This window comes from Neolamprologus brichardi, chromosome 5 (genome assembly GCF_056152115.1).
Source record: "Neolamprologus brichardi isolate AB-2024 chromosome 5, ASM5615211v1, whole genome shotgun sequence".
Lineage (NCBI taxonomy): Eukaryota > Metazoa > Chordata > Actinopteri > Cichliformes > Cichlidae > Neolamprologus > Neolamprologus brichardi.
This window is the reverse complement of record NC_142108.1, coordinates 27,498,547-27,518,044: the sequence shown is the minus strand read 5'-3', so window position 1 is coordinate 27,518,044 and position 19,498 is coordinate 27,498,547. Positions and strand designations below refer to the sequence as shown.

At 37.3% G+C, this 19,498-nt stretch overlaps 2 protein-coding genes across 3 annotated transcripts; one reads left to right on the top strand and one right to left on the bottom strand.

The window, feature by feature from the left end:
• Positions 1–799: 799 nt before the first annotated feature.
• On the top strand, positions 800–12,898 carry pkp1b (plakophilin 1b). The gene is made up of 13 exons (XM_006782835.3): positions 800–1,217; positions 3,108–3,199; positions 4,061–4,476; positions 4,588–4,735; positions 5,288–5,495; positions 7,092–7,260; positions 8,564–8,681; positions 9,169–9,345; positions 10,876–11,046; positions 11,186–11,339; positions 11,554–11,740; positions 11,932–12,016; positions 12,369–12,898. The coding sequence occupies exons 1-13, from the start codon at positions 800–802 to the stop codon at positions 12,441–12,443; spliced, it is 2,418 nt and encodes an 805-aa protein (XP_006782898.3). The 3' UTR covers positions 12,444–12,898.
• Positions 12,899–13,723: 825 nt separating this feature from the next.
• On the bottom strand, positions 13,724–19,079 carry tnnt2b (troponin T type 2b (cardiac)). Of its 2 annotated transcripts, none has more exons than XM_006782836.3 (10): positions 19,059–19,079; positions 18,912–18,933; positions 18,751–18,814; positions 18,533–18,649; positions 18,369–18,446; positions 18,089–18,190; positions 17,895–18,004; positions 17,670–17,760; positions 16,458–16,498; positions 13,724–14,118 (listed from the first exon to the last, which is right to left on the bottom strand). In XM_006782836.3, exons 4-10 carry the CDS (start codon positions 18,629–18,631, stop codon positions 14,079–14,081), a joined length of 561 nt encoding a protein of 186 aa, XP_006782899.2. In that variant the 5' UTR covers positions 18,632–18,649; positions 18,751–18,814; positions 18,912–18,933; positions 19,059–19,079; the 3' UTR covers positions 13,724–14,078. The 2 variants fall into 2 exon arrangements, with proteins under 2 accessions (XP_006782899.2, XP_087697084.1); XM_087840958.1 differs by having other exon boundaries at positions 13,724–14,111.
• Between the last annotated feature and the right edge of the window lie 419 nt (positions 19,080–19,498).

Below are 19,498 nucleotides of genomic sequence, written 5' to 3'. Positions count from 1 at the left end.
ATCTAATTAATAACCTTCCATAAATTATATAGGTATACAAAGCCTGGCGTTTGTAAAATGGAAAAAGGATACTGGTAATGTAAATGATAGTCTCAAAAGGCTATTTACAGACTTTTGTTGTGCAAAAGGAACTTGTATTGTAAATTTTAGCAAACAAGTAAGTAGCACCTTACCAGTTGTGCTTTTTTCTTGTGCGTTATTATTAGTCAAGTTATATTATCCTGTTATGGGACATATTGCACACAATATAAGTCAACAAAGTCAACTGTTTTGTTTAATACTTTTATTTCTTTTGCAGCATGCTGTAGAAATTGCAGCCTTTTCCGGCTTTCTCTGTGCTCAAGGAGGAGGAAAAAGAGCGTGTGAACAGGTCTAAACATGGGTTGACCTCACTCAACACTTCGTTTTCCTTCTCCTTATTTGCTTGACTTTAGTTGGCAACAAAAGTCTTGTTTCCATAACACAAACAACACAACTTTTAATCACTCAGTTATTCAATCCGTTTTTACTCCTGTGATTGTTTTTAAGCAGATATCTTTTGAGTGAGTGCCTATTGACCTTTTCAGTTCAAACAGTGCGTGTGTGTATGTATACAAGTTCATGTTGCTGAAATGTGTGCTTTAAATCTAGTATTTTCTCTCGTTGTCATAGGTTTTGGTTAAACAAAAACTAAACCTGGCATTCATTTCTAGGTGAATAATTACTTACAGCATAACTGCAACTACAACGAAGTTACATAAAGTAGAAATATTTGATGACAAATAGACTGCTTCACTGTTATTATTTTCCAGTACTTTAAATGCGCCTATGTTATGTTCTTTGCCAGACGGTTTCTTATACGTATATGTTAAAACAACAGAAAAAAGTAAAAGTGTCACGCTACGGCAGTCCTGTCGTCCTATTGTGTCCGTATGGGCGCGGTTTATTGCGCAGGGCAGGGCAAGGTGCGCTTTCTTCAGACTGCACGTTCGGCGGCTGTCGAATTTCACTTATCTCCCGCGGAGCCGTCGGGACATTTAGCAAAATGTCGAAAGGAAACCCGTTAAAATCTGTCATTTCCATCGGGAATGTGGACGACACGTCACTTGCGATGCCGTCGGTTAACCGGAACCGAAGCGCACAGCAACGTGTCCTGGAGCAAGTTCAAAGTATGAAGCGGACAAAGTCGAGGTCCAGCACCAGCAGCAGGAGTGGAGCTACTTCTTTGCCTCCAACAAGTAAGATCTGCCACGACACCCAGAGCACAGATACAGCTTTGGACGCTTAGGAGTATCAAGGAGGAGATCTTGGAGATTGTGAGCCTGAAAGTGAAAGAAAGCAGTTAAAAACGTTGACCCTGTCGTCTTCTTCAGGTCTCAAAGGCTAGCGCGTAGAAAGCCATTCAAGAAACGTGTTTCTCCCGTTTGGGTTTCGCCGTTTAAGGTCTATACAGAACACAAAACCATCTCTCCTTAGTCCCTCAAGACGAAATTCACAACTTTTTATGTTCGAATATGAAGTCAACATAAACCGAAACTTCATATTAATATGCTAATCATTTGTAGATGTTTTTGTTGATAATATTCTGTTTTTAATTACAGAGAAGCTGTAGCTCGAGCTGAATAATACAATGCATCAAAGCAAAAGGAAAAAATGACTTTTTGTTATGGTTTTAACAAGAGAATCAGTCTTAGAATGCCTTGCTATTGGTTCTCCAAATCTCTGGATTCTAATATTTTTCTGAAAGATTACCTGATGCATAGTGTTTGATTGTGCTGGAGAGTACTCGACATCAGCTCAACGTCAGCTTTGAATTAAGATAGCATTTGATTTGTTGCATTTTCATGCTTATTCATCTGATTATTGAGCCCTTGTGTTCCATGGGTGCATCGTCAGGTCAGGAGAGGAGACCCCTTGCATCAGGATAGAATTTTTTTTAATAACTGATAAATTGCTTAAAGGCTTCAGTATTCTTGTTTTCATCCCGTTTTCACCCCAGTAGTACTGAGAAGGCATTTAACCATAATTTAGGCTTTTTTGTTAACAAAATGTACTGGTTGTGCAACTGAATGTGCAGCATAAACTGCAAAGAAATATTAATGTCACCTCTGATCTGTGTACTTTGAATTAATATCTACTACTACAACAAAAAAAAAAGAAACAACACAAGCAAATCACATTGCTGTGTTTAAAATATAAGAAACATTTTGAAATAAGAAAGATAGGTGTAAATTATTTAATTAAGTTATTATGATGTTTTTGACATTGCTCAGCTTTACTATACCACAGGAAGTATGACAAATGATCATTTACTATAAAAAGTGTGGGGAGGAAATAATATTTATTCACAATATAACATTTAACAAAGATTGGATTTTTATAAGAGACGCTACATAACCTAAATACAATTCACAAACTGAGGATTCAGAGTATCGGTGCAATAGAAATGACAATAGAAGCCTGTATAGCCTTAAAGACAAACGTAAGACTGTTATGAAGCGCAAATACTGCAAAACTGACCTTACAGAGCTACAATAGGATGCACTTCAGAAATAATTTGAGTAATGTCAGAAAGCAAGTCCAGCACAACACAGTCTGCAGAGTGTGCACATAAAGGTCAGTAAACAAATGGACACTTGTTCAGCAGCCTAACTAACAAACAGAGTGCAATCAGTTATGTGGGTGTTATGAGGAAAGGCGTAATAGAGCTAAAAGAGAGAGCGCGGTGAAGCTTTCTTTCAGGAAGAAACCAAAAGTTAGTGGATGTCACATGTGTAGTGTTGCTTTCTCACAGAATTTAATATATGGATTCATAAAATGAGAGTTCCACTGTGACCGTTACATGTTTAAAGACAAGAACCCTTACAGACGCTGATATATTTATGCTCCCACTTAAGGCCTCTGCTTTCTACTAGGCTGAAGTGTTGTCTAACTTTTATTTCATTTCCTTCTTTTTTCTATCAGCACGGTAAATTTATGCATAAACACTACATCAGATATGCCGACAGAAAAAAAGAAGTTTAACTTTTAACTTTTTTTGCTAAAGGCAAATGCTGTAAATTAGTGATCATAAATCAGGGGATTATTGTACTGTTTTACAGCTTAATAATGTCTTCATTTCTCCTCAGGCCCTACGTATGACTCTGTGTTTGAAGAAATTCCAAAATCACCGCAGAGCACAAATGGAATTACGCTTCTTAAGAATGGCTACTCTAGAAGTGTAAGATTATGAATATCTTTTTTTTTCACTATTTGTAAACACAAATATTTTGTGGCATTTAGGAATGATTCCTGACATTTTCGGAATTGTGGCAAAAAACTACCAAAAGACATTATTTATATTAGAGCCTTATTTTAGACTGTATTACATTTAAAAAATACCACATACATTATAGCATCTTCTTTTATTAGTATTATTATTATTGTTTTCGTTGTTTAATTAGTGACACTATTATCAAAAATTAATTTCTATTTTTAAAAAATAAAGGAATTTTTAAATCAACCATCAGATAGTGGGTGAATGAAATATTCCACTGACACATTGTGGGACTTGTTGAGAACGAAATTGTGTAACAATGGTCAATCATTAACCCTTTGAGGGTTGGATTCAAAATCACACCAAGTTTAATCTTGTTTCCTTATTTTTTTTTACGTGTATTTTTGGAATCATTCCACAGTCAGAATATTTTTAGAGACAAGTCCTGTGGGGTAATTTTTGCTCGACACCCAAACCTTCTAAAATCTTACCTGCATTGCTATTTTTGGGAAGTACTGATTTATCATTATTTTATTATTTTATTTCTTTTATGTATATGTATAGATGTAGCTATCTATCTTTGTAAATATAAGGTTTGAATAGAAAACGTGAAGACACAAAAAATGTTTTCAGATCCTTCCAGAGGCTCCTCCCACACAAATCTATTTAACAGCTTGCCAGGCATTACACCACAGGGTTGCAAACCAAAACGCTCTTTCACAGTTTGATTTGCTCCATGCGAGTCTCAGTGCTGGTAAAATAAGTCTTTGTGACACAGTAATATATTTGATTGCAAACACATGTATCTTTTTTGTGGCTCTGCAGCTCAGCTATGAGAAAAACAGTACCCAGCAAAAAGCCAACATCTCCCAGGGATCCAGTGCGAACAGATACACAGTATCTTCTGCCTATCAATATAAGAGTCACTATGCCCCTGTTGGGCCTATGGGAGTCGGTCAGAGCAACAGCAGCCGCAGCGAGCCCAATATGGCATTACATCAGCGCACTGTGCCATCACGTTCGGGCCCAACAAAGAGAATCCAAACCATGAAGACTGGTGCCAGCAGGTCACAAAGAGCCACCAGCCAGTTTATAGCGAGGACCACGGTACCCCCACCGCAGTGTGCTGCAAACGGTTTGACTAAAGCAAACAATCAGTTCATATACAGTCGAATAGACACAGTTAAATCCCCAAAGCCGACCGTTACCGAGCCTGCATTCAAAAGCAAAATGGATTCTGGGTGAGGCGGAAAATACAATTTATCATTTCCTGAATTTCACATTTAAATTTTATGTTATGATTAAACAAAATTGCTAATAAAAAACCAAATATCTAAATATTTTTTTCACAGCTCCAATGGAAATGCCAAAATTGATAAAGCTGATATTACTATGAAGGAGGCTGTGGACTATCTAGCCAGTGATGAGGAGACGTATCAGCACTGTGGAGCTTCCTGCATCCAGCACAACACTTTCATTGACGACAAAGCTAAAGAGGAGGTAGCTTACCTCATTCTTAATATGGTTTTAATATGTTCATATGTTTTTATCTTATCTTGCTGTGGTGTTGGAATGCTTATCAAGTGTAACCTGGATCAGTATTGCTTTTATGAGACATGGCAAATGACAAAGGTGAAGGAAATACATTGAATATGAATCACTTGTGTTACAGTAAAAAGCACCTTCAGCTGACTTTTGTGATGCGGTGCTATATAAATAATCTTTTATTTGATATTCTAAAAAATTGCAACTGGCATATTACCAAAACCAGTTAAACTTAAAATCCTTCAGATTTCAGTCATAATTTATTCAGTGACGCTTTATTGGATTTGTAGTAGCAGTGAATGCAGTTTCCAATTACAGCAAATGCTGAGTAGCTGCTAAGTCATACCATTGTTAAAAATGTACTTCATGCTCTTTAATAATGCAATCATTTTATATTAAGCTTCACATGGATTCAATACTAAATGATCACTTGAACAAAAATCATTTTCTTTCTAATAAAAAAATGATTCCAAGCTGCACTTATCCTGAAGTCATGTGTTCCCACAGGTCTTAAAGCTTAATGGCATTCCTCCGTTGGTGAATCTGCTGCGCAGCCCCAGTTTGCAAGTCACCTCTACAGTCTCAGCTGCTCTTCGTAACTTGTCCTTCAAAAACGAGAAAAACAAAGAGGAGATACAGCGCTGCGGTGGCATCACGCAGGCTGCTGCTCTGCTCAAAGATGCAAACTCTTTAGAGCTACAGAAACAACTGACAGGTACATATTATCACACTGAAATATGCACCTCTATACAAACGGACACACACCTAACCAAACAAGTCTGACAGGGAGCAACTGGTGTGTAGTATCACATAACAGTGTTTACATACTCATCAAGTTCTGGCACATTATATATGTTTACTGTTTTTCAGAGGAAACTACCCAAACGGCTTTCATTTAGGTGCAGTTAAACAAAGATTCTGTAAATGTGTTGAAGAAGGAACAGTTAACACTATGATTGCATCTGAGTAACACGTAAAATAGTAAAACAGTTGAGAAAACAGCCAAATACATATATAAACCTAAACCTATAAAATCAGCATGAATTCTTTTATATTTTTGCGACAGGCAGTGAACGACTTGGGTTTTTCTCTGTATCTATGAAGCGCCTTGAGGCGAGTTTTGTTGTGATTTGGCGCTATATAAATAAAATTGAATTGAATTGAATTGAATTGACTATTTCACTCAAAAAAATAACTCTTTGAATGAACATAAAAAAATCATGGAAAGAATTTCCACGTAATTAAATTGCTTTATTTTAGCATTATGCAATTCTGTTATTCCAACTTGATGTACTTGAGTTGGACTAACGTGATTAATTAAGGATGAATCAACTGTTTTACTACAGTTGAGTCCAACTTAATTTAATTGAGTTGATCCAACCCATGCAAATTACGTTAGTGCAACAAAAATGCTTAATCGTGATAGAAAGCCATTTATTAATGTGGAAATCCTTTCCATGATTATTTTACGTTCATTTAAAGAGTTTTTTTTTTTTTGGAGTGTTCAACAAAGTGTAACAAAATCTAGAGTCTGGTTAACATAAAATGTTAATGGATTTATAATAACTTGCACTCCTCTTATCTTTACCAGGGTTGCAGTGATGCTGGGGCCTATCCCAGATGTGATAGGGTGGGAGTCAGAGTACTGGACAGGTCACCAGTCTATCACAGAGAGACAGACAACCATTTACACTCATGTTCACAGATATTTTAGAAACTTCAATTAACATAACTCTAATTTATGCATGACTTTAACTGTGGCAGGAAACCAGAGTACCCAGAGAGAACCCACTGCAAACTTGGCCAAATTGCAGATTTGAACCCAAGACCTTCTTGCTGCGAGGCAACAGGGCTAACCACCGTGCCACCGAGCTGTCAATCTAGACTTAAAAAAATAGGGAAACTATGATTACAAGGCTTTATATAGAATCTTCTGTACATTTTTGTCCTTTACAGGTTAAACCGCAATAAATAGCTGAGGCATATACGTAGTGTGTGTATGGTTGTCTGTCTCTTCTAACCCTAGTGATTTTCCTGTGGTTTGAATTCTTGTGTGATCTTGTGAATTTTGTGAATACAGGCAACTAACCACTCTTACTAGATCGTATCATGTCATCTCAACAAGAATAAATTAAGTTGCTGGATTTCATGCAGATCCTACATGATTTAATTACGTTCACCACAGAAACATGAAATTATTTTGTTCACATTACAAGTTTGAATTTTGTAAATGTAACAACCGCCCAATTTCATTTTTTTGTCTGTTGATTGACATTTTGATCTAACCGGTCATGTTTCCTTATCTTTCCAGGTCTTCTGTGGAATCTGTCTTCTGTAGACCATCTGAAGCCAGAGCTGTTGAAGAGTGCACTGCCAGTTTTAATGGAGCGTGTAATCCTTCCTTACACAACAGGTCCCAACCAGCTCAATGGGAACAGTAAAGATGCTGACATCTTTTTTCACACCACAGGATGTCTTAGGTAAGAAGAATCATGTTCTAGCAGAGCATCACCAATGAATTCATTGCCAGTTACATGTAGCGACTAAGTGCATTCAGGTTTGTAGACACAATTAACAGGATCTGCTGAAGCTCTAACTGAGCATCAGAATGAAGAGGAAAGATGACTTCAAGTGTGGCATGGTTGTGGGCAGATGGGCCGGTCTGAGTATTTCATAAACTGTTGATCTACTGGAATTTTCTCACACAACCATCTCTAGGATTTACAGAGAATGGTCCAAGAAAGGGAAAATATCCAGTGAGCCTTCTTGATGGCTCAGAACAGAGTCGAATGCCCTGGCTTCTTTCAGCTAATGAAGCAACAGAAACTCAAATAACCACTTGATACAACCATGGCCTGAAGAACACCGTAGTACATCGAATGTTAAAGCACATGGGCTATAACAGCAGAAGTCCACACCAGGTTCCACTCCTGTTGGATAAGAAACTGAGGCTACTGTGTGGACAAACTCACTGAAGTTGGATAAAAGAACATTGGAAAAAAATGTTTTCTGGTCTGTCTTGATCCCTACTGCAACACTTAAATGGTAGTGTCAGAATTTGCTGTAAACAACATAAAAACGTAGATCCAGCCTGCCTTGCATGAACAGTTCTGGCTGCTGAGGGTTGCTGGGATATCATCTTTGCACACCTTTGGCCCCTTAGTAACAACTGAACATTATTTAAACACTACAGCCTTATTGAGTATTGTTGTTCCATTGTTATAATGGATGCACACAAGGTAGTTTATTAACTCAAAAATCTGTTTGAGTCAATTTGAACATGTGTTTAAAAAATATGTATGAGTGTTTTTTTAAGGTAAGCTAGCTTCTTTATCAGGGTTGCTCATTGGGGTTGCTGCTTTTGAAGGATTGTCTTGAGAGGTCTGTTGTAATTGTTGGTAATACATTGTAATCTAATAACATAGAGTATGATAGGGTATCAGCTAAAAACACGACTCCAATCTAAAGCACCTGCCTGACTTCCTGTATTGTTCTACATTGCAGCTGTTTGTTTTCTGTTTTAATAATGACTGTACAGGATTAACATTGTTTACTTTTAAGGTAAGGTTCGATTGTTCTTAGATGTGATTTCTTTCAAGGGAATCTTGATACCTTTTCTGTGAGGCCTTGTGTAACTGCTTTAGTCTGACAGATAAACACAGTGGAGTACATACAATGACTGAGTAAAGTATTTATATACTTTGCTTGTAGATGGGTTTGCCAACAGTATTTCTTACTCTGGGGTGTCTAATTAGCATGTATCTTGTGTTTTAATTTCAACAGAAACCTCAGCTGTTCTAAGCAAAGCTACAGACAGACAATGAGAAAATGTCGGAGTCTGATCGACTGTTTGGTCGCTTATATCAAAGCGTGTGTGCAAACAGGAAAACAAGATGATGAGGTAAGTTGTGTGAAAAGCATTGTATATGTAAGTTTTGCATAACATGCTATAGAGAAAGCAGGGTAACTGCTGTGCTCAGCTTGTACATGTGCTTTTTAGAACCTAGAAAGTTCTCAAAAAGTGCTTATTATTTAATTCTGCATAATTACCTGCTCTAACTGACTTTCACATTTAGTGCCACAAAGTTTTGTTATGTAATCAAATGATCTTAAAGAACCATCTGTCGTTTTGCAGTAATTTTCCATAATAACTCATGATGTAATTATTATAATTATTGAAAATCTGTCTCCATTATTCTATGTTTATTATTTTAGGGTTATAGTATAAAGCGCCTTGACGCAACTGTTTTGATTAGGTGCTATGTCAATAAAAATTCATTTGAATTCATATTTTTTATTAGTTTACATTGCACGTTTCATGTCAGTGAACTCAATGAACTCTTATGTATGACTGTTATCGTCTCTATGTTTTCCCCTGTTGAAATCAGTCAGTCGAAAACTGCGTGTGCATCCTGCACAATCTGACATTCCAGCTGGAGGCCGAGGCTCCTGAGCTGTTCATCAGGATCAATGCTTTGGGTAAAAACATATACGGGAGCAACAGCCAGGACAATATCAATCCCATCGGTTGTTTCAGCACTCGGAGCAAATCACTAGAACGTGAGGTGAGAAAGACAAATGCACATATTAGAATGGATAAAGTCCTAAGTAGTACTTTTGAACTATCAGAAGTAGTTTAAAAAGTACCTACAAGTACCTGTCAGTCTAGACAGAACCTGTTGTCCCTACCTTTCCGCTCTGCTGGAAGGGTGACAAATGATTTATCACTTGCGCCAACATTAGAGAAGTCATTATTAATTCCAGTGTTTGAAATTGACAGTGACGGTGGGAAACTTTCCGATCTGGCTCCTAAATGTCTGTGATAATTGTAACCTTATACTTCAGTCTGTTGCTCATTTGATAAAACTTTTAGAGCTGATTCAAAACAAAACTGACATGTTCTTGTAAAAAAATAATAATAATAAACCAAGAGACAGAATCTTCAGTCAGTTTTTAAAGTCACATCACCTGAAAAGCATATTAGCACTTAAAGAACATACATTTTTTATATTTTTTTTATGAATAGAACTAAAAGCAAAGGTTTATTTATTCAAATAATTAATCAATAAGAGAAATACACTTAGCATACCGATCAAGTAAATTTAATTTGACCAGATTCTATTAAATTAGAAAATGGTTTATATCTCCATCTCACCATCTCAATAGTTATTAAAAAAATGTTTACTCAAAAAGCAAAAAACCACAGTTCTTAGACATGCATGGAAATGACTAATCCAATAGTCACAACAGAGACTGAGAAATTGTTTAATAGTCTTCAAATCTCGTAAAGGCGTGTCCTCTTGGTACATCTCCAAACCTCTCTTTCACGGTTGGCTTATAACCCAAACAGACCTCTAAAATAAATCTTTTAACAATAAACAAAATTGTATTAAACTTTTTGTAGAGTTGCTACATGATTTTTGGGGGTGGAGGGATGAATTGTTGTGTGGTGTACTCGACCCTGTGATGAAATGGCTTTTTTTCTGCATTTAAAAAAAAAAAAATCCAAATAGGCACATTAATAAGGAGAGCACGCAGGATGGGTTTCAACGTGTAGCACCGTATTGCAGCGGTCTCCAACCTTTTTTGCGCCACTGACCGGTTTATGCCCGACAATATTTTCACGGACCGGCCTTTAAGGTGTCGCGGATAAATACAACAAAATAAAACTAGTACCGGTACCGAAAAAAAGAAGATTTATTCATAACACATGTGAAAAGACCCAGGAAAACCAAGTTAACGATAAAAACGATAACAAAATAACGCTGAAAAACGATAAAAACCCTGAAAACCAGACATTTCACACCTGAGCCTTAACTCTCGCGGCCCGGTACCAAACAACTCAGGGACCGGTACCGGTCCGAGGCCCGGGGGTTGGGGACCGCTGCCGTATTGCATTCAATACCATCCCTTTTTTCTGAATTGCCCATATTTACTTCATGTTCCTGCAAAAATTGTTATGCACACTGTGAGTCTCCACTACTTAAAAACAATCACCTGCATTTAGAGATTAAAAAATGCTTTTTCAACTCATTTATGGAGGACAATTTAGTAGGCCAGAGATAGATAAAGATCTTGTTCTCTTTCTTGTCCAGTATCATTTTGACTTCCCAGTTATTGAAGAGTCACAACCTGCTGGGGCAAGCTGGCTGTTTCATTCCAAAACCCTGGAGAGTTACCTGTTTTTGCTTGGCTCTAGCCAGCGAGAAGAAACACGGGAAGCCTGTTGTGGAATATTGCAGAGTCTCACTGCACAGGAAGGCCTCGTAAGGAGAAATATGTTACAAATAGCTGTCTAACACTGATAAAATTTTCACTTGTCTTTTAAACTTAATTTTGGTTGCATCTACAGCTGTCATGTCATTTGCTGAGTTCAGAGGCTGATATGGGCTCTTGTATTCACAGGTCTCCAGGGCAATTGGTCAAACCATTGTACAGAAACTGAATGGGCTTCAGGTTATCAGTCCCCTCTTGAATTCAAAAAAAGTCAACCTGCAGAGGAGCACAGTGGATTTAATAGCCAACTTGACAAAGAATCCTGTCCTGCACAGTGCCATCAGTAAGAATTGGTTTTAATTCAAAATCTTTATATTTGCCTTTATTGTGTACTTTATTCTAAATCTAAACAAAAGGCATTTTACTCTTAATTTTATCATCCTAAAACAATAGAATAGTCTTTACCGTGAAATTTATCATCCTGAAAAATCCTTTGCAGCTTTACAAATTAGTTTGTGTTAAACAGTCAGTGGATTTTGTTTATCTTATCATTAAAGGTCGTAAAGGGCTTCCAGAGCTGCTGGTTATCCTCAGCAATGGCACCACGGGAGGGAATGAATCTGATGATACTCTTGCCATGGCCTGCCAGGCTGCCAGCTGCCTGTTTATGAAGAATCCCGAGATGAACAAGAACTTATTAAACAACAAGCTGATAAGCTCCCTGAACGATCTCAGCAAAAACATGTACGATTCTTTGTTTGACTGCAGAGAAGTTGGTGGTTTGTATATGACTTAAATAAACAAACAGGTTTATTCAAGCTGTGGGGAATATCTATGATTTCTTTGGAATTTGTTTTTGTAAAATGTACACGCCAAGTACATGTGAATTTCATGCTTTCAATCCAGTTTAAACACTTCCTTCCCCTCTCTCATAGATACTTCCCTAAATCCAGCAAAGCGTCAGCCCTGTTTCTCTGCAAACTTTGGTCTGACAAAGATTTACAAAGCTTCCTGAAACGGGTGAGTGCTAAGATCTGCCATGTTTGGGTGTGTCCTCCGATTATCTTACCTTAGACTCCACACCTCCCTCAGGTATTTGTGAGAATCCCATTTAGAAAGATTGAAGGATTAAAATGCCAGCTTAAAAACGACTGAGACATGAGTGATGTAGCTGAGGAATCCCGCAGCTCAGGTTTTAGAAATCACTTGGGGGGACTTTGTTTGCACATGTTTGTTGTCAAGATAAATCATTTTTTACCTTTGCCATTAAAGCAAATGAGGTTAATGTTTGAGTTGAATGCACCGCTTACTGTTAGACGAGTGTATTGACCGATGCAGAACACTCATTTATATTTAACTATTTATCCTGCAGCAAGGGATGAGCAAGTCCTTATTTGTGAATGACATCACCATGGCGGTACAGCGGTCACTCCAAGTTGTTGATTAACAGCTTATCAGACCTCTGAAAGTTGTTCAGTGAAGTAACTCACCTGCAATGTGTCTACACACCCACAGGACATAAAATCACAGAAGCAGAGCAACATTTCCCATTTCATCCATAAACTCTACATAGTGCATCCATGAACAAATCACTACATGATCTTTTATATGCTGTAAATTTCTGTTTCATTGTTGGAATATGGGTGAAAGTCTAGTACAATAAGAGCAAAAATGCAGAAAGTGCACACTTCTATTTGCTTTTCTCATTTTTAATGCTGTCATGTCATGTTTTTATATACAGTTTGTGTCCAAGCCTTCACTTTGGAACCATGAGCTTGCATAAATATATAGTGACACAATGCCTTGGCTTTCATCTTGCACTGAAATGTGTGTCATAGCATGTAATGCACATGTAAAATTTTTGACAATGCATAACATGACCAAATAAAAAAATAAATGATATTCTGTTAGCATGGCTGCTGTAGGACATTTGATGTATATCTCTATTTGTAAATACAACTTTTGCTGTTGGGATGTCCATCTATTTCATATGTAGGATTGCCATTTTGAAATTAGCTAGCTGTATTGAACACAGTACTGGTAATAAAGCTGAAATAAATATATTCTTTTGGCTGCAAAGGTAATCCAAGAATAGTAAGTTTCACGGTCACTGGTTCAGCATGAAGAAGTTTCCAATCTCCTTCATGTCTTGTCACACCCCTTGGCTGCAGTTTGAAATGCTTCAGGGCAGATTAGCAACTCATCTCTCGCATTCTGTTTACTCCACCCCTATGATTTATTTTATCAATCCAGGCACTGCAGCTGTTGTTGCGCTCACTCTATTATATAACTGTTGACTAGATTTGAACTTTGGTCGTCCACATTTCAAACCACATAATCCACTGAACAGCCATGAGGGGATTTTGGGTCCGTGGGTATTATTTAGATTTAGACTTCTGGCACAGCTGACCTTTTTTTAAATAATCACTTCATTGTACACTGGAGATTTATGTGTCTGAATGTGTTCATTAATAAAAAAGCTTGTATTACTGTGAGAATGCATCAACCTTATGTGGATGTCATATGTCAAAAGCCACAAATAAAACAGGATAGCAAAGTAAAAGTAAACTAACTGGAATCTGTCACATAAAACTATTAAGTCCAGTTTGCCAAAAACTACAATCTGGCTTCATTGAAGCAGGTGTGGCTTTTATAACTATCATAGAGTTGGTATTCATCTGTAAGTTCCCACGAGTGCTGGAGCCACAGATACAAATGCTACGTTCATTTTCATAGATACAAGTTTATTGAAAGTCCTTGCAATCACAAAATCCTACACACCAGAATAGGTTCAGTTGCTCTGATTTCTTTCAGTCAGTTTTTTAAACTTTTGGATTCAGTCTTAAAAAAAATCCTTATGTGTTACACATGGTCAGATGAACACAAGTTAAACCACATCATCTGATCTGTCTGCTATCAGTAACTTAACATGCACTTTATTCCACTAACAACATCTAAAAGAGCGTACTTTTTTTTATTGTTCTTGCATTTTCAAGTATTAAGAAAATATTATTATCCAGCTTCTTATTCTCAGTCATTTATGGATGGCTGATGTTGCTGATGCTCCAGCTGATGTCAGACGTTACTTCCTCAGGCCACGCTTGCTCCTGCCACCCTTTGAACTGAGAATAAAATGAAAGTCAGCAGAGATTCATCATATCAGCGAGCACACAGCCTAGCTTTTTGGTGGTCATCTGTAGTGCTTGTTCAACCTTGTATTCACTCCCACTGGTCGTATATCTGTTTGTGAAAACTTGTATGCAAGGCTGAGTGGCTGCATTCCTTGTGAGCTGACCCTTGAATTGATCTTTAGAAATGTATTTCATTCTACTGATGCAAATAAGTCACTGCGGCTGCATTTGAAATTTAAATTATTTTAAGTAAATTTTCTGTCTTAGGGCTTACCTGTGTCTTTTCTAACATTTGAACTTCGTGTCACTGACTTTTTACATCACATTTCTTTGTCTTGCTAAAATCTTGGGTTGCTTTTTCTGAAGTAACTCGAGTCAATATCCATTTGCACTGTTAAGCAGTAATTGCATTAAGATCAGTTTTGCAGCATTTCACTGAATCTGAATAGAGAGTGTAGCCCTGTGCACTTCAGGATTCATTCTTCTACCTTTATCAGCAGTTAAAACATCAATTGCAGCTAGTGACCTACTTCCAGTAACAGCCATAACTTTGCCTCCACCGTGTTTAATAGACAATGCGATATACTTCAGAACAGAGCTTCTTCTACTTACTTTTCCTCTCCATCACACTGGTAGAAGTTACTCCTGGTTTTATCTGTCTAAAGATTTTTTGTCAGAACTGTTCAGACCCTTTTAGATGTTTTCTGGCCAAGCTAGGAACTCATACCTATTGTGTGGCTGCTGTTCCTGCTCTTGATTGTAATCAGTGGTTTGCACCTTAAATCCTTTTTATGCCCATTTATCACTGTCTCTTGAAAGTATATCTTGACAATTATACTACAACCTCCTGGAGAGTTTTCTTGACTGGGTCTGATGTTGAAAAATATTTTTTTCTCTTAACCATGGAAATAATTCTGTCATCATGCTCTTTAGTTGTCTTCTGTGGTCATTGAGACTTTTTAGTGTTGGTGAGCTGGCCAGTGCATTCCTTCTTTTTAAGAACCAGATTATTAATGAGGCCATTCCAAAGGGTTTTGCTATCTCTTTGATGCTGTCTCTCAGACTAATAATGGCCTCGCTCACTTGCATGAACATGTCTTTGGAACTAATTTTAAATAAAAAGTGAATAGATACCAAATGCAAATTTTACATTAGGAATAAACTATTTTATATGTTTAAGATGTCAAGGAAAACAAGGGAAGAGGCCTTATCTAGCCATGAAACCGTTTATCAGAAAATTGCTCAATTACTTTTGAGCCTTTAGAAATGGGTGACTGTAGAAAAAGTCGTTTTTGCAATGCAGTGCAATATTTTGTTAAACTTCAATGTACATAGACAAAATTGCAAAATTACCACAAAAAATGGTCAAAAATACTTACAAACCCATGTCAAATGTTTGTGCCTTTGGCTTCTACAAACTTGATGTCACACTGGGTGCATTTCAGTAGCTTGCAAGAGTTATGTTTTCATTATCATTTGAATTATTTTCAGAATATGGTGAGTTAAAATACTTTAGTGAAAGGTTTTTAGTGATAAAAAATTAAAATAAATAAATAAACAGTGTGCGTATTTGTGTGCATATTATCTGAATATAGAATTACCATGACTCTACTCATTCGGGTTGGAGAACACACTACAAAAGCAGCCCTCATATACTGGAGTGACTTTAATAGCTGTATAATGGGATGTGCTAACCAATAACTGCCTACTATGTTTATCTGTTGTTGTTACACAAGTCCGTGTCCCCTGTACCTTTATAACCTATGAAGGTTTTTATAAATTCAGATTTATTTCAGTCTGATAATGTTTTTCTCTTATTGACTCAGGTGTGTTCCTGGTTTGCATATTCTGCATGAAAACCAGTATTAGAACTTGTTAGTTTTTATTCAGCCCTTCAGTATATTTATTGTAAAGCCTACATGGCGTCAGCTGGAAAAATATGCATGGTCTTAGTTTGGGTGTGTATGTGTTCTTCAGACATGACAGCATACACTTTTCCCAGTCCTGTTTGACTGGATATATTCAGGAAATTTTAGCCCTACTATAGGGGTTGCCAAGACAAACGGTTACTTCTTCTACTGTTTCAAAAGAATGGAGACCATTGTTGTTAGAAAGCAGGGGGGGAAGCTGAAATGAGAGGAGGTGGAAACCTTTTATTGATAAGTTTCATTACTACTTTCTCCTCTTACTTTGCTGTAGTTCTACATTTCTACCCAGCTTTGCAGTCTTTAGTCCATGCTATGTGTTAGAAAGCACTAAATAAAATCCTAATTTTTGTACGTTACCTTTGCTACTCAATGACAACAGAAACCACAAAAGAATAGACTTACATTTTCTGATGATCACTGACACGATTTCTCAGCACTGTGACCTGAGAAAACAGTAGTTTAACAGTTCATTGATATCTATACTGTGAAAAACCAACATGTTGACTTCTTGGCATTTGCTTTACTACATAAAAATTTTCACATGTTCTTGAAAACTGTGCAACTAGAAAAACAGCAAAGAAAGTCAACCTACAATATTGTTTTTTCCAAGAGTAACTGGGGAGGTTAAATTCATACCAGTCAGACATAACATTATTAACTCCTGTTTAATGTTGTGTTGTTCCCCTTTTTGCTGGCAAAACAGCCTTGAACCATGGTATCTAATAGACTCTTGAAGGTGTGCTGTGGTATCTGACACCAAGATATTTACAACAGATCCTTTAAGCCCTGTAAGCTGCAAGGCGGAGCCTCCATGGATTGCACTTGTTTATCCAGCAGGACCCAAGGTTTCCAAGCAGGTATCACTGGTGTCTTGCAAACATGATCCATGCGACCAGGCCACATTCTTCCATTGCTCCGTGGTCCAGTTCTGATACTCATGTGCCCATTTTTAGCACTTTTAGTCATCCAAAGGCGCCAGTAGGGGCAATAAGAATTACCATTACCTCTGTTGCCAATTTGAGTTACAGTAGCACATCTGTTGGACCTCAACACAAGGGTCAGCCTTCTCTCCCTATGTGCATCAATGAGAATTGGCCATCCATGCTACTGGTTCACCACTGTTCCTTGTTTGGACCACTTGCAGGGCTAACACAGTTCAAACTCAGATTCACACCTATGGGCGATTTAGAATCACCAATAACCTAACACCACTACTCTAAGGAAAGCATCTGGACTTCTTTAAGTTTCTTGAAGATGATTCACCTCTCATCTGAGAAGCTTCTTCAGTTCTAAGAGCAATTGGTGAAGAATCACAGATTTTTAAGGCTTATTGTTCCTCTGCCTAATCCACGAGCCAAGCTGTGAAAACAGGTGTGGGTCACAATCACCAAAACCTTGGCTAGATGAGTACTATATCCCTTCTATTTTGGATCTTTGGCTGAGTTCCACTCATAATATATAAGAAAAAAATTGTGACTCATTGCAATGGGTGTTCCCAGGCACGACACTTTCATGTTTTGTTTTCATCTTGGCCTGTATCCTAGAATCTGTCCACTCAGAGAAACTTTTTTAGGTACAAGTGGCTGCAACAACATGAATCTGTTGACATTTTACCTCATACTTCTGCTTTGTGCATTTTTGCTGAAGTTCAAATTTCTCGGCCTCTAGTTGGCGCAACCAGTCCCAAAGATCCTTAGCCTTTTCTCTGTGGAGAAAATGTTATGACAGTTTACTGTATAGTGATCAGATGATGAATAGAGATGTTTTTTTTATGTAAATGAAACATATTTGGAATAAATCAAGAGAAAGTAAAGTGTTTTAGTTACAGTGTCCTTTTACCTGAGTTTGTCCTCTTTCAAATGATCAATATTTAATTCTTTGCGTCGATCATTCAGGATCTTTCTCTTCTTTTCTCTTTCTGTTGGTTTTTTTGTCCCATTCTGTGTTTGCTGGAAAGGAAACAAGCACAAGCTGAAATGCACTTTTATTTGGACTTTATAGTAAGATGCTTTAAGGGTAAACTAGATTGTTACCCTGTATCCAGTGAAAGTCAGGTTGGACAGAATCATCTTCTTCCTTGCATCGTCATCTGCTCTCTTCTTGGCTTCTTCTTCTTCTTTTCTGGCTTTCTCTTCCTGTTGAAATGATGTAGAGTACCTTTGATTGTTCACACTATTTTGACTGCTGGAAGTGTCTGAATTTGCACAGACTGAATACAATTCATAGGTACAACTGTGGATTCTTAGACAACTTAAACATGTAGGAAATATCTGTTATGTTCTGAAAATGTTACTCTGTAGCAACTACACTTACTGCTAGTTTGTTCTGCCGTTCTCTTTCTCTCTCTGCTCTGATCTTCATCTGCTCTGCTCTCTCAGACCTGCGTTTCTCCTGATATTGAAAAGGAAGGACATTTTTAGTTGAAACGTAACACAATCAAATGGTTGTTGAAACTATAAAAAGAAAAAATAACATACAATACGCTGTGTGAGGCCAATAAGCTCTTCTTCCTCCTTCTTACGCTTCTCAAAGTGAACTTCAATCAAAGTCTGGAGCTCAGTCAGGTCTTTTTCCATTCGTTTCCTTTGAATGTCCTGAAAACATCAAGCTCATATTTTATTTAAACAACAACGGACTAAAGTTTACAAGTGTTTGGATTATTTGTTCATTTTAGTTGGCCCTAAAATTAACTTACGTCAAAGTCCACTTTTTCTCCATCTGGGATCTTGGGAGCTGCCAAGCCAGGCACAAAATTTGGCCTAAGGAAAACAAGAATAAAAAAATGTACCTAAGTATGTATTTTAATAGAAATTGTATTGTGTTTGACTTATACAAATATTTTAAAACTTTTCTTACCTTTGCTTGGGCTTTGCATCATCTGTGTATCCACAATAAAAAGAAATCAAAGCATTTAGTAAATTAAATTAAAGCATTGAGAAATATTAGAACACTTATCCTTTGACACACAGTAGTTCCTGTGTTTTGTAAATAACCCTTCCGTACCTCCTTCATTTTCCTCTGTGGCATCTTCTGAAAGATGAGATGCAATGTCAATACTGATTAAAGAAACAAAGAGCTCACAGCTTAAAGCTTAAAGCTATGGAAGTAGAAATCCTAATAATGAGACGCAACCTACACAAAATCTTCACTCAACAAAACCGTTAGTCACTGTCACTTTAGACGCTAAGTGGCTGTCAGTGACGATGGCGTTGGAATGACCCTAAGGCTCGTAAAGCACTTAGTATATGAGTCCGTTAAGAGGAACATCTCCCAAAGAGATGATAGATATAAAGGGCCATGCAGTCATACAAGCGTTTCTTGTCCACAGGCTGCTTCAGATTATCTTGAAAGACAACTTCATGTCTCTACTAGAGTCTCTGTCCATACAAAGAATGTTTATCTATCGATGCAACATTTTGAGTTAACACTTAAAATGTATAACT

What these genes read in the sequence shown, in the direction of transcription:
- tnnt2b (XM_006782836.3), bottom strand. Translation starts at nt 18,631, where the DNA reads ATGGAAAAAGACCTGACTGAGCTCCAGACTTTGATTGAAGTTCACTTT. An exon ending in AACGGCAGAACAAACTAGCA is followed by an intron (nt 18,191 to 18,368) that starts GTAAGTGTAGTT and finishes TCATTTCAACAG; the next exon opens with GAAGAGAAAGCCAGAAAAGA. An exon ending in TTGAAAGAGGACAAACTCAG is followed by an intron (nt 17,761 to 17,894) that starts GTAAAAGGACAC and finishes TTTTCTCCACAG; the next exon opens with AGAAAAGGCTAAGGATCTTT.
- pkp1b (XM_006782835.3), top strand. Translation starts at nt 800, where the DNA reads ATGCGCCTATGTTATGTTCTTTGCCAGACGGTTTCTTATACGTATATG. An exon ending in TACTTCTTTGCCTCCAACAA is followed by an intron (nt 1,218 to 3,107) that starts GTAAGATCTGCC and finishes ATTTCTCCTCAG; the next exon opens with GCCCTACGTATGACTCTGTG. An exon ending in TACAAAGCTTCCTGAAACGG is followed by an intron (nt 12,017 to 12,368) that starts GTGAGTGCTAAG and finishes TTTATCCTGCAG; the next exon opens with CAAGGGATGAGCAAGTCCTT.